This window comes from Solea senegalensis, linkage group LG9, assembly GCF_019176455.1.
Source record: "Solea senegalensis isolate Sse05_10M linkage group LG9, IFAPA_SoseM_1, whole genome shotgun sequence".
NCBI lineage: Eukaryota > Metazoa > Chordata > Actinopteri > Pleuronectiformes > Soleidae > Solea > Solea senegalensis.
Window position 1 is genome coordinate 7,828,611 of NC_058029.1, and position 13,886 is coordinate 7,842,496.

The 13,886-nt window shown below is 39.6% G+C and overlaps 1 protein-coding gene across 2 annotated transcripts; it reads right to left on the bottom strand.

Annotated features, from left to right (window-relative positions):
• Positions 1-1,324: 1,324 nt before the first annotated feature.
• On the bottom strand, positions 1,325-9,219 carry LOC122774752 (14-3-3 protein beta/alpha-like). Of its 2 annotated transcripts, none has more exons than XM_044034256.1 (6): positions 9,137-9,219; positions 5,937-6,233; positions 5,552-5,669; positions 4,519-4,679; positions 4,263-4,358; positions 1,325-2,387 (listed from the first exon to the last, which is right to left on the bottom strand). In XM_044034256.1, exons 2-6 carry the CDS (start codon positions 6,222-6,224, stop codon positions 2,307-2,309), a joined length of 744 nt encoding a protein of 247 aa, XP_043890191.1. In that variant the 5' UTR covers positions 6,225-6,233; positions 9,137-9,219; the 3' UTR covers positions 1,325-2,306. The 2 variants fall into 2 exon arrangements, with proteins under 2 accessions (XP_043890191.1, XP_043890192.1); XM_044034257.1 differs by lacking the exon at positions 9,137-9,219 and adding an exon at positions 8,744-8,812.
• Between the last annotated feature and the right edge of the window lie 4,667 nt (positions 9,220-13,886).

Consider the following 13,886-nt stretch of genomic DNA (forward strand, 5'->3'; position numbering starts at 1 on the left):
GATTATTATGAGAATATGAATTGTTGGTCTTTCCTTTTTTGCAGTATTTCCCCAGAAAATGCTGAATCCTCCTGTCGTGTGTGTGTGCGTTTACATTCACTACTCGTGCTGTTGCCTTTGATCTGTGTATGATTTTTAACCTTTCCTGCCTTTGATCTGTCTTCTCAATTCGTTTAAATTATTTCCAAAATGTATTAAAAAATATATGTTGTAATCTATGGGATATTGATTATTCAAATAACTGAGCACATCCTGGTGCTGTACAACAGAATATGCGAGTCAACTTCTCACCGCTAGATGCTAGTAGTTGCATACACGCGTTATGTCTAATGCAGCTCAAACTTGCGGTCCAATGGGTCACATGCGGCCCTCTAGTCGATTTCCTATGGCCCACCACTCAATAGGACGTTACAATGAGTTATTGCTGTATTATTTTTGATGCAAAGATTCATTTTACTCCATACATACATTTTTCTTGAGTTACATATTGTTCCATATCAACACTTATGTTTTGAAATTTTGTGAAATATCATCAAACCAGTGGTGATTGCTCTAAGACAAGGGAAGCTCAGCTTCCTCTAAAATGTTGTCAAATACATACTGTTTTGTATTTACATTTCAATACTAAACGTGCACTAGAATGCAATTGAATGGGTCATTAGTTTGTTCAGAATCAGCTGTTTATCGTGGATGACGTCTTACGTGATTTTCATATCCCCGTAGCAACTTCAACTGTAATCTGTGGGACAACACAGAATAGATTTGTTTTCACAGTGGTGAGTTCGATTTGGACAAATGCAGCAAACGCGTCACTTCCACGGAATCTCAGCTTCTCTTGGGGTCAATGGAACAATGGGCGTGTGTGTGAACACTGGGCTTCTGCATGATGATTGGAGGAACTGTCTGCAAAGCAGAAGCATCTTTTTATTGATAGCATTGCAGAAACATACATGACAGCGGAGCTTTTTCTGCCTCAATCCCGTGTGGATTTTGCAAGGCAAGTCCGTCGTTATTTTATATCGGCAACATAGACCATTTTCATTTGTATACAGTATAAATAAAAACACTATTATAGCATCTCAGTTTTACATAATTTTCTTGTACTAGTTCATTTGTAGAATTTATGTAAGAATATGTGTATCAGTAACTAGGCCTGAAATAGGCTTCCCATTTCAAAGACCAGCAACTGCCACTGGGAACTACCTATGTAAATTAGCCTTATCATTCTTCTCCTATCCTAAGGCAACACAGGGACCCAAACTTTGTGAAAGAAAAATGTCAGGCTGTGACACCACCTGAGATAACTAGGCCATCAATTTAACACAAGACAACTTGATTTTTTCTTTTTTAAATTTTATTCCTCTTGGATGAAAGTACACATTTCTCCCAAATTAGCAGTTCTGTATGAAAATTCCAAAGACACCAACAAAGCTAGCCAGCCAGACAAAAAAATCCATCGTACATCTCCAAGACCTGTCTGTATAGGCAAGTATTGACAGAAGAGAACAGACTAACAAAATATTAATTTGGAAAAAAAACCTGATTAAGCATGTTTGATTTCCTTACTGCTGAAAAAACAGCAATAACAAGTTTGTGTGCACTTTTAATCAAAAATGTCAATACCTCATAACGAACAAAATAAAAAAAAGCACATCACCCAAAAACATAACCAGATGATCAAGAAAACTGAACTGAAGTTAATGGAATGTAAACTGTGTTCCAACAAAATCTTTTCCTCTTTGTCCAGCTGTCACCATCACTTCTTCCACTGTCTTTACCTCCGCTGTCATTCCTCTTGCCAAGTACACCAAGTGCTGCTGTTTGCTCAGGTGTGACAAGCCAACTTGTGATTTTGTGAAAGAACAGGTTTGTCATCAAAAACGGTGCTAATAAAGAAAAATACAGTTAATATGAATAGATTACATACACGATAACCTTTTGTCTGACTCCAGAAACTCAACCTGCTGCATGATTCATGAGTCAAACACCTTTCTCCCAAACCTTTATACTACAATGTCACTATTGCTCCCACGCACAAAATAATAGCTCAGCAGAAAGGCAAGCAACCCTGAATACTAACCCCTTCCACATGGACCCCACCCCACAATAAACTAACCGTCTTTCTCCACAGTTACTACAAAAGAGGAAACAGATAGGAGAAAGAGATGAGTGTTGAGACTCCTAAATTAAACAAAAGATGGAAAGAGACAACACTGCTGCAGGTGAGGTGGTCTCAGTGTTGATGTTTATGATATAGATGAGCTGGGATGACGGCAGGCAGACTGAGATGCCAATAGAGGTCAGGCTCATTCTTGATCTCCTTTATCTCCTTGATCTCTAGCCTCCTCTGTATCGTCTCCTTCACCCTGGCCTTCAGAGGTCCAAAGCTGAGGACACACAACATGTGGAGTCAGAAGGAGGCAGAGCAGGACATGGCACACAAAAAAGAATCTTTTATATTTTAAAGGATAGTTACGGGTCAGTTTGGGGTATGTTTTCTAAAACAAAGTGAGCAGACACTAGTTCTGGACGCTATGATCAAAAATCTATGTGGATATTTTTCAAAATCTTACCATCTCGACCCTTGAAAGCAAAGGTGGTATCGAAGATTTAACCCCAATGCCAGAGGGGGAAAAACCAGTGTTGTGATCACTGTAGCACAACATGTGTACTTCTCTTGCTAACCCAAAGTTGCTTCTAATATTAACCACGGCAACTGCCAATTGGGAACCCCCTGCTGCTTCCCTGAAATCACGAAAACCATGGCGTGTAAGCCTGTGTTATGTGTGTGTAGCAAAGCAAAGGACATCTCATCTCCTGCATCATAAGAAGTAACTACGAAAACAACTCTGTTAACACAGGCAAATCATCCATCCTCATTTGGAGCGAAACTAGCATCAGACATGTCACCTTATTCATGTCTGATGAACTCCCTAAGACCTTCTATGACTCGGTAGTGGCATTAGACATTTTTTATGGAGTGGTCTGCTGGGGCAGTAGTATCACAGCTGCGGACAGGAAGACCACACATTACCAGGCTCCTCATTCCTCCCTTCCATGTGCAATATACTGTACATTTTTCACAAGTGCAATATACCTATACATATTTATACTGTCAATTTCAAGTCCATACTGTGTATATTCTGCTGTCTATAACGTACATTCAACATTATATCTTTAACTAAGTTTTATAGCCTAAGTGTTAATATCTTAGTATATTGTAATTTTCTTTTTTGTAATGCATGTTTATTACTTATTATCTTTATCTTTACTGTCTTGCTGCTGTAACAATGCAAATTTCCCCACTACGGGACAAATAAAGGACTATCTCTTATTCAGTGGTGGAAAACCCTGGATTTAAGCATTTAATTAGCGTACTGGAACTATGCTATGAAAGGTTGTTGCCTTCCATGTCAGTGCCGGATCTTCAGAGCAACACCGAGGCTCTCTGTGACTTCTATTCCTTTTACAGTTAGTTTCCAATTGACTGGTTATTGTTACATTCATATGGTTAATAAATTATTCAAATTTAACAATGAGGCCTAGTGTGGTACAAATAATGGACATTATTACTCAAGACACCATGTTGGTTATCGAAATGGGAATTAAAAAATGAAATGAGTTATCATGACGTAGACCAGATCCTAGACTAAACGAGAGAAGTCTAAAAATGGCAGACCCACCTGAGCTAAAAGACAGAAAAAAAGATTGAGAATCGAATCAAGGAGTTGGAGAATTGTGAATCCCCTAATTTTAACGGTTTCACAAAATACAACAGTATTTCTGTTTATTCCTGTTGAGGTCAAGTGAGAGAGAGGGGGCAGTGCAGTTGTGTATTCCAAGATTAGTGCTTTAAACCCAAACAACAGACAGTGACATCTCTCCGGTGGAGAGCAGAAATACAAATTATGTTACATCCTTAGTTACAACTTAAGTATCACCCCAATAGCACTAGTATGAGCTCCTAAAACCTATAGGGGTAAACGGAATATCCTGGGGTTCAGTAAAGAAAATAACAAGGGTTCTGAGAAGCTACAAATCTGTAAGACATGGTGGAGTCCACATGTTGAAGTGTTATTGACCAGTATATTTAAACCTCTGGTTGCCCCTGGTGGCTGTGCCATTGCTGGGTCAATGTATAGTATATGTGAAAGAGAGGCAAGAGAGAGAAGTGCTGAAATGGAACCAATTAACCATCACATATTATACAATATAAGGCCATTCAGAAGAAAATAACTGGTTGCAGTCAAATTTAAACTTACTGTCAAGTTGTCTCTCAGTAGCTGCATGATTAGTGTACTGTCTTTGTACGTATCCTCAGGCAATTTGTCGAGCGCTGCAATAGCTTCATCAAAAGCCTACAAGAATAAAAAACACATTTTAACTGTTTGACTGCAGTTCTGTGGCAGAAGAATGTAGATGTGTTTTTAGGTTAGTCCTCTTGCAAAAATGAATGCAAGATATAAAATATTAGCATTACACATTATACAGTTACAATATGTAGTGTGAATACATTACCTCTTTGGCCAGTTTACAGGCTTTTTGTGTTTTTCCACAGATCTCATAGTAGAAAACGGAGAAATTGAGGGCAAGACCAAGTCGAATTGGGTGTGTTGGTGCCATATCGTTGCAACTCTCAAAGGCCGCCTTGTAGGCCTCCTCTGAACAATTCATTGTGTCTGAAAGAAAAACATAGCATTAAATACAATAAACAATCATGATAAAAGTGATAAACACAAGATTTAGAGAGATCACTGGCGTAGCTTTTCACAGTAACATAATAATATATAAATGTCAATCAAAATTTGGATTCATGGACATGTACATCGCTTCTGTGTGTGTCCAGCTCTTCGTCCGCAGTATCTGCCGTTAAATGGATCTCACTCGTGCGTTAGAATTGTGCATTCTCATAGTTTTTTTATTAAAAAAGTCACCAGGGGTTTGTACAGCACAAAACGTAAACAGACAGACATTATTTCCCTTTCTTTCCCCCTGGCTCATTTCATTCTGTCACCGTTTGTGTTATTATATCTAATGTTTACAACATCTTCTTCTGTTTTTTGGTGTAACGTTACACTACAACTAAAGTGCTCGCAAATGTACTGTAGCTTTTTGAGTCGTTTTAGAGGGTTCAGTGTGGATGGAAATATCTCCTGAAACAAAGATAAAAATTGTTTTTGGCTTTTTGCTGTTTCCGTGTAGATGTGGCCTTAGAAGGAAGATAAGTCAAAATGCCTTGAAGTGAAGCTACACAAAGTGGCCTCTGAGCAGCACCTTTACGAGATCAAAACGCAGGCACTGTGCTTTAATATCCATTATTAATCTTGAGCAATAGTGTAATGATTGATCATATTTCAGTATTGCAAGGGCTACAGACACCAACTTTTTTTCTTTCACTCCAGACAACTCTATTGACTATCAGAATGGCTATCAAGATTTTACAGAATAAGATAATATGCATCTCTGACAACAACGACAAACCCTTTTCTTTAAATTAAATAAACCACCATCAAAAACAGACATATAAAAGAAGTTTAAAAAAAATGCCCACCTTCCTTATTCTTCTGCATCTCAGCCAAGTAGCGATAGTAATCTCCTTTCATTTTCAAGTAGAAGACTTTGCTTTGTGTGTCAGTGGCATTTTTAATGAGAATGTCATCCAAGAGTTTCTGTGGCAGAAAACAAACAAGACTGTTAGAATAATGACAATTTTAAGATGACATTCCAATATATAAAAATTTACTGTGCAAAATTCATTGATGAAGGAAAATAGAAAAGTGAATATTAATGAAGTTACTGAACCTAACAATGCTCGGGCCAACCATTAAAAAACAGAACTTGTCTTTACTTTTATTTTGACCAGGTGTCCAAACTATGTATAATGACAAAGATATTGCCTTAACAGACAAAGCCAGTTGTGGTATTTGCAATCTCACCAGCACTTCGTTGCAGATCTTTTCCAGCTCATTCTCAATCTTTTCCTGGTATTCTTTGGCAATATTCTTCTTTTCTTCAGTGAGGCTTAAGTTGGACACGACACGCCATGAGGACCGACGAGCACCCACCACATTTTTGTAGGCCACTGACAGGAGGTTACGCTCATCATCTACCAGGCTTAGTTTTTTTTCCGTTACCGTCTTCATAATGTCCGCCATGTCATCATAGCGCTCAGCCTGCTCAGCCACCCTGGCCTTTGCCACCAAGAGAGTTAAGTCGTCTTCCATGGCTGCTAACTGGATGAAGTAGAGAAAATACACCAGTTAAGGTCAAGTGAGTAGCAAGGACTGCATTTTAATTTGCACTGCATTCACCCACTGCATGTGTTGAGCAAAAGCGAGTGGAATTTCTCAACATGTAAAGAGAGGGAAATTGATAAATTATTGCAACAAAATAAACCTTCTATACACATACACCATTTCACTTCAGGGGGCACCTTCTTGGAAGTAACCGGTAGACCACACCATCCTCCATCACAATTTGTGGTTGTGGAGTTTGAAATAAAAAGACATGGTCTGATGGGGAATCATGTTAGTGAAGTCTCTTATTAACAGTGTGGTACCAACGGGATGTACAGTTATTCATTTATAACATGAAATATTCAATTGACTTGAAGTGTGATACATAAAAAGTGTGTTTTTGGGTTATTTCATTATAGTTGGCCACCATTATCCTCTTTCATTTCATTTGTCGGCTTCTCTCTTTAAGAATCACTTCAGTGGCTCATCTACCTCCATATTACCCTATCCCTTGTGTCCTCTGTCACACCAACAGTCCTCATTCACAACATCATGGAACAATGAATCCTATAATACTTGGGCCAAAAAGGATTGATTGGACTCTCTGAAGTAGCTTGCTGCCCTCCATAAAGTTACAAGGAAATGATGGAGGGCAAGTGAATGCAAAAATGACGGTGTCTTACAGTTACAAAACAAACTGCCACTGTGAAGCCTTGAGATTCACACTTTGATAGGCACAACGACAGGCCCAGAATAATCATTGCTCAGGGTGCACTAGGTGGCATTCACCTGTTCTCGCAAGAGTCAAGTGAGTTTTCATTTAACAATAATTATAAGGCAGACGACCCGCTGTGGCCACCGCTAAAGGGAGGAAACAGGACACCAAATTAAATGTTATGGATAATATAAATATACAAGTTGGCAAAATATGAAAAATATGTCCTGAGTTAACTGGATTGGATATCCGACAGATTAAAATGTAAAATCCAAGCATGTTGCATGCTTCACTGCACATACTGTAAAAATCAGCAATCAGCATTTTAGCTGAGTCTCGTTTGGGCTTTTCATTTCTAATTTTGGGAGAACAATGTTTGTTACACAGCTGGAGAATTATGTCTTTGAAATGTAACAGCTTCATGGCTCATACGTGGTCTAAAAATGATTGTAGAGTTTTGTGGTATCAGACACAAAAAATATAGAGTAAATATTTACATAAATAGATGTTCTCCCAGTGTCCTTTATTTAGTGGAAATGTTCATAATTTCGTGTTTAATGATATTGAAATACATGCTTCAAGTGGATAAGGGAAGTAATGGCACTTATTTTTAGATTTTAAGATCAACTGTGAACTATATATTGTTCCACATCAATACAGACACTTGTGCTGTGAAAATATAATCACAATAATTGTTATTGTATTAACAGAACACGGTGATACGACTTTCGTATCACCCACCCTTATTGAACAGTTGCTTTTTTCCACTCAATGCCAGTGTTACTGTACTTAAGTAAAAAAAGTTCATGTATACTATACTTTACTTTGTTATTTATATTTCTAGCAACTTTCACTTTTATTCCACTACATTTCCTAAATAAATGATGCACTTTTACTCCACTACATATCATCTTACTATCTTTGTTATTAGCAAATAAAATCAGAGGATGGTGGTAATGGTCTGTATTTATATAGCGCTTTATAGTCTTGGTGAGCTGCTTTACAGTTTCGCGATTTACCCAGGTTTCACACCCATTCACACGCTGCAGCATGAGATTGAGTGTCTTGCTCAAGGACACATATAGTCTTGCAGAGGAATTGAACCCAATGCTCAGTGGTCGCCAGGTCATTTGAGTTTGAGACCCCTGGTATACAGCGTCAACTCCACATTCTCTCAACAGCCGCCGAAATGAATCTTTCTTAGGGGCAAACTCGAGCACACCCCTCCCTCCCGTGAGCGCAGGACACCACACCCATCTCTCTACCTGTGTCTCTCCCAACAAGCGGAAACGTGAGCGACTGGCGAGCGTTAAATGTCGCGATTCTGTGATAAATATCGCTTACATTTCAACGAAAAGACCAGGTAGTTACGTTGTCCGAGTTCGCCCTGACAAGAAGTAGAACTGAGACGACGACTTTCTCATGGGCCCTCGTGACCAGTTTCCAATATGGCGTCGACTATTTCCTGAAATAAGAGCATTCCCGTTCAGTACGTAGATCTCAGAAAAAAAAATCGACATACTTATCGTTTATTTTAACTCAAGGGCGACGCTTACGGGGTGTAAGCTTGGAGTTACCTAAAACCGAACAATTTCGTAATTAGTCGATTAGCGAGACATTAAAACTTTGATATGGGAAACATCTAGCATGAGTCGCCAGCTCGGTAGCAGATTGCCTCCTCTAGCTACTTTTGCCAACAAACCACCTGGCCCAAAACAGACGACACATGACTTAAATTATTAAGCGTTGAAATAACATTCCCTCAGAAATTACATGATAAACCACAACCCACCGCACTTATGCCCCTGGGAGAATCCGTTCCCGTCACATTTGCTTAATGCGCTGCTTTTACATCGATTAGCACACACGTCTGACAAAATGACATAACAAGGAATTACTTAAGTCACCACGCTCCTAGTTTATAGACAATATAGCAGAGCGACAACCTTCGACCTGACACTCCTTGACTATCTGACGTCCCGTTTCGAAACCAGCAATTACACGTATCCCAAAATGTAGTAACGCTAGCCATTGTTCATCCGATAGTAGTCGCTCGTCGTCAAGTTGGGAGAAACACTCCTTCAATATCTCTATTTTTTCTACTATCTGTACGCGTTTAGAAAGACCGAATAGTTATGTAAGCAAAGATAAAGGTGCACATAAAAAGCTTTAAGTTCTTCCGTACCCGAGTACTAGCAGGAGGCAGTGATGCTGGCGTCTGGAGCTTCAGCTGAGTGCAGTCCACAGGGGCTTCCTCCAATGACACCAGTCCAAGGCACGGCCCGTAGGCGGTGGGGGTGGTGGGTGGTGGGTGACGTCAAACGTCACCCAGGCAACCGAGCATGGAGTTTATGGGAGTTGTAGTGAACTTGCCGCAACATTCCAGCATCTAGCTTAGCACAATCTAATTTATTCCATCTATCCTGAATACATACTCATCTGATCAGTCACTTTATAAGGTACACCTACTCAATTTATTTGTTAGCACATATACCTCACCAGAGATCATATGGCAGCACCTCCATGAATTTAGGCTCGTAGATATGGTCAAGACAAGCTGCTGAAGCTTATCTGAGCATCAACATGGGTGCAAATGGGTGAGTCAGTTGACTCCAAACTTGTCAGACAGGTTCTACAGAGAATGGTCCGACATTAGAAAGGCAACAGTAACTCAAATAAACGCTCACTACAACCATGGTATGTTCAAGACCATCTCTGAACACACACTACATCAAACCATGAAACAGCAGCAGAAGAACACAGCATGTGACTCTCACACTTCTTCATGGCTGAAAAAAGCGACTATAAACTCAAATGCTTTTCACCATGGGTGCCTTAGGAAAAGGCAGATTATCAATGTTTTATGCCACTAAGAGGGTGAAGTGGACTGACTAGGCACTTATGATTTCCTCTGTAGTAAAAGACATTACCTTTAATACGTGCATCATCACAGTAAAGTTCAGACACTGTTAACCTACAGATTACAGATTACAGGAAAAAACCCACCACCTACTAATATTAATACAGAAGGCAATTCTGATGTTTTAAGTGACATCTCTAATTTGGGTTCCATGACACACATCACAGTAGTACATCTCATTTTGTCCATTTGCAATTTTCTGCACAGTTGTGGAACTGGGTCTACAAACAGCAAAATAGGGCACAGAAGTACAATACACCTTTCCTAATAGACCTGATTTTCTATATGTGCATTGTAGCTGTTTGGTTTGCAAAAGGATAGAGAATGGGATTATGGTGCCCACATTTCAAGTGTGTTACAAATGCAAGAGCAGATTAGATAGTACTGACAAATCAAAGCCTCCTTTCACTTGTCAAGGTGTGGTCTGTAAGGGGTGTAGTACCAGCAGGATTGCACTTTAGAGAAACAGAGGAAGGTTAATAAAAACCTAAACCAGTGCAACCAGTTTATTCACTTCTTGTATACACAAGCCAATGTTTCCCAGCAACATTCATCAGTGATAATCATTTGTCATTCATGTGTCTCTAAGATCCACCCAGTTTCTGGCACCAGTCAAAATCTGAAGGGACATACTACATACAGATCATGATGTTCCTCTTGTTCTGAACAAAACAACGAAGGGAGGACCACACAGCAATCCGTTTAAGGAGCTAAACTTATTGGAAAACTAAACACAAAAAATGTCAATATGCAAAGTCAAAAATCAGTGGTGAGGTGTAAGTGTTGGGTGCATATAACGTGTGATTTGCAACTTAAAGCCACTACAGCTAATTAACATGTCAAATAAACAACCAAACCCAAAACAAAAGTCTTGCTGAGTGCCTGAAATGCAATAGACATCCAGACAGGAGCCTGAGGGATGAGCCCATAGCTGAAGCCTTTTCAAAGATAGTTTGTGTGATGACAACCCATGTTTTTTTTTTCTAACTGATCATGCTCATATCAGGGTTCCCACACCTTGGTTAACATTTGATTCAAGGGCTTTTTAATGACTTTCCAGGACCAGTTCCCTCAAATTCAAGGACCAAAAGTGCTGACAAAGCTTAAAATGGGAGGGCAACCTGTAAGAGCCGCTTCGCCCATGGCGTCCACCTTTATTGATTTGCATCACACCCTGTACCTGGACAAGTGATTGTCATAGAGATCTTGGTCAAAGTCAGTCTTTGTAATTTTCTTTGGTGAGCCAGAGATATTGAAATTTGCATTTCACAGGCATCACATCATTTGCCCGCTCTTGCTTTTGCATGGAATCTCACGTCAACAACAGGGAGAGACAGTGGACAGTGTCCACAACACTGCTAGTAATTGCGACTTCACGTTGTTTCAGCGTAGGCCTAGTCTACGTGCATCAAGCAAACAAGGGCACATCGACGGCAAATACATTTGCATAAATATCAACTTTTTTGTTGCACAAAATTCAAGCACTCTAAATTACCAATGTCTATCACAAGGTGTTTTTCAAAAACCTTCAAGGATCATGGCATTTCTTTTCTCAATCTCTTTTCTTTCAATTTCAAAATATTTCAAGGGTTTCAAGGCCCCGTCATATTTATTTAATTGAAATGTGCCCACAAACCAAGTTTGGCCAAAATAGAAATGGTCCCACCCCCCTTCTCTTCCTATTAAGTTTGAGTTTAATCTGATTTTAATCTTTAATGCCAGATTGAGGTTGCCTTGGATCAAAATTAGAGTGGGTCTTCCAACCACAAGGTTCAAGTTCGATTACTGGCTACACTAGTGTACATGCGCAAATGTCCCTGGACAAGACCCTCAACCTTCATTAGTCATGAACTTGACGAACAGAGGGCGTAGCGACCCAGTAAGGCCTGTAATAAAGCAAATATGAGTGTTAAATGTAATCTGATAAGAGATTGCAGGAGTGTAACAATAGTGTAGTTTGAAAAAAATTAAAACAATAATTTTAAACAGGCAGGATCGGAGAAGGCCTTCACACCAACACCAATTCACAACAGTACACTATTAACAGAAAGAAAACATTATATTATACATAATATTCAATCTCCTCTATGAAACCTTAGAGCACAGGTTATACTGTGGACATGAATTACATCCATTTCATGAAATAATTAAGGGGGGAACAATGCACAATGTCAGTACCTGTTTAGAACAATGTGTTCTACATCTAGTCGTCGTATCACCAAACAATGCAGAAGGGCCATATGAAAATGAGAAAAAACAATAAATCAGAGCATATTGGAAATAAATGTGAATCGAATAAAGAAAATCAACGTTATTCTGTTGAGCTGGTGCTAATTCATATTTTCTTTAGATATCAAAGCTTGTCCTGGAACAGTGGGGGCCCTGAGTATATAGTGGTCAAGCCCATGGACAAGCTTGTACTGTAAACACAACACTTGTAAAACATCATTATATATATACTGTATAGACTATTAACACAAGCCAAATGACTAGCCCCAGTGGTCATTCTGGATGAAACTCTAGAATAAAATGGCTATGGGCATCATGGTAACACTGCTGAATGAAACACCTGTGCATGTGTCTGAATTAGGCATCTTAAGGAATAACTGTATGTGTATTTATATTAATTTAAATCTCTGCAGAATTATACTGTTTTATACTTGTCTGTCTTTTCCCCCCATGGAGGATCAATAAAGTATCTATCTATCTAGCTATCTGAATGCAGAGTTCAGCATGTGCCTGTCCTGAATCATCCAAATAGTCTTACTGAAACAGAGAAGAATCCAGAAAAGTTACACCTTTATATTGCCCAACTCCGGGGGCATCCTGGTGCTTTCAAAGTGTGGCTTAACGGTCCTCGGGTCAGACATTTGTGTCTGAGAATGTGAGGAAGAAAAAGTCAATAATTAGAAATACAGTACACAAATACTGCAGTATGCATTTGAACTATCACTCCAGAGGGAATGGACTCCAAAGGCTTCTCAACTAGCTCTCTGAAAAGAGATGTTCTCAAGAGTGTCTACTACAAGACCAAAGTATCCAGATTAGATTACAGGTCCCTAAATGTGGCACAGACAAGGACTGTGGGTCAGCTATGGTTCATCTCTCCATCTTTGACACAACTTAAATATTACAACATGATCCTTAATTTGACTTTATCGTATTATTGTGGCAGCAAGAAGACCCAGGTTTGTGACTGGGCCTATCTGCGTGGAGTTTGCATGTTCTCCCCATGTGTGTGTGGGGTTTCCTTTGAGTTCTCCATTTTCCTCCCACAGTCCAAAAACATGGAATATGAGGGGATTAGGTAAAAATGGACACGATAAATTGACTGAAGGTGTGAGTGTGAGAGTAGATGGTTGTTTGTCTCTACGTGGCCCTGTGATGGACTGGCAATCTGTCCAGGGTGTGACCCCGCTGTTGGCCCTATGTCAGCTGAGGTTGGCACTAGTGCACTAGTGACCCTCATGTGGAGGATAATGTGGTAGAAGATGGATGGATGGTATTACTGTGAAAAAGAGCAGCTGCCACAGCACTCTCTCTGAAATACCTAGCAGAAATACCAACGCCTGGTGCTCATGGTCCATATTTGTGGCTAGACCTAAATAAATTATACAGGAATATGATCAGCACCACACTGTAAAGAAGGTGATGGGCATGAGAGACTTGGGTCCTGTTCATCTTGAGGATGAATTTAACATTATATCTTGAGGATATATTTCACATTATGCTCAAGAATGTGGTTACATAAACTTGCAAGTGCTTTGGATGCATTGGGCGTGTTTAGACCTGCACTTAGCTCTGTCCACTTTTGATAGGCTCATTCAGGATCATGAATGTTAATATCAGGTCTGAACCTGACTTTGGGGAAAAGTAGGGCACCAGGAGACTGAAAGTTGCACCTTGTGGATTATGCAAAGCTGTTAGACCAAGTGAGGCTTCAGATACAACAGCCTTCCTGAGTAAAGAAAGCTGTCTGAATGAACTCAACAAAGACACAGCACCAGTGAAACAT

Excerpts from the sequence above, each read along its gene's own strand:
- LOC122774752 (XM_044034256.1), bottom strand. The coding sequence starts at position 6,224 with ATGGAAGACGACTTAACTCTCTTGGTGGCAAAGGCCAGGGTGGCTGAG. Across the intron at positions 5,670-5,936 it reads AGATCTGCAACGAAGTGCTG|AAACTCTTGGATGACATTCT; the intron begins GTGAGATTGCAA and ends TTTCTGCCACAG. Across the intron at positions 2,388-4,262 it reads TACTGAGAGACAACTTGACA|CTTTGGACCTCTGAAGGCCA; the intron begins GTAAGTTTAAAT and ends GTGTGTCCTCAG.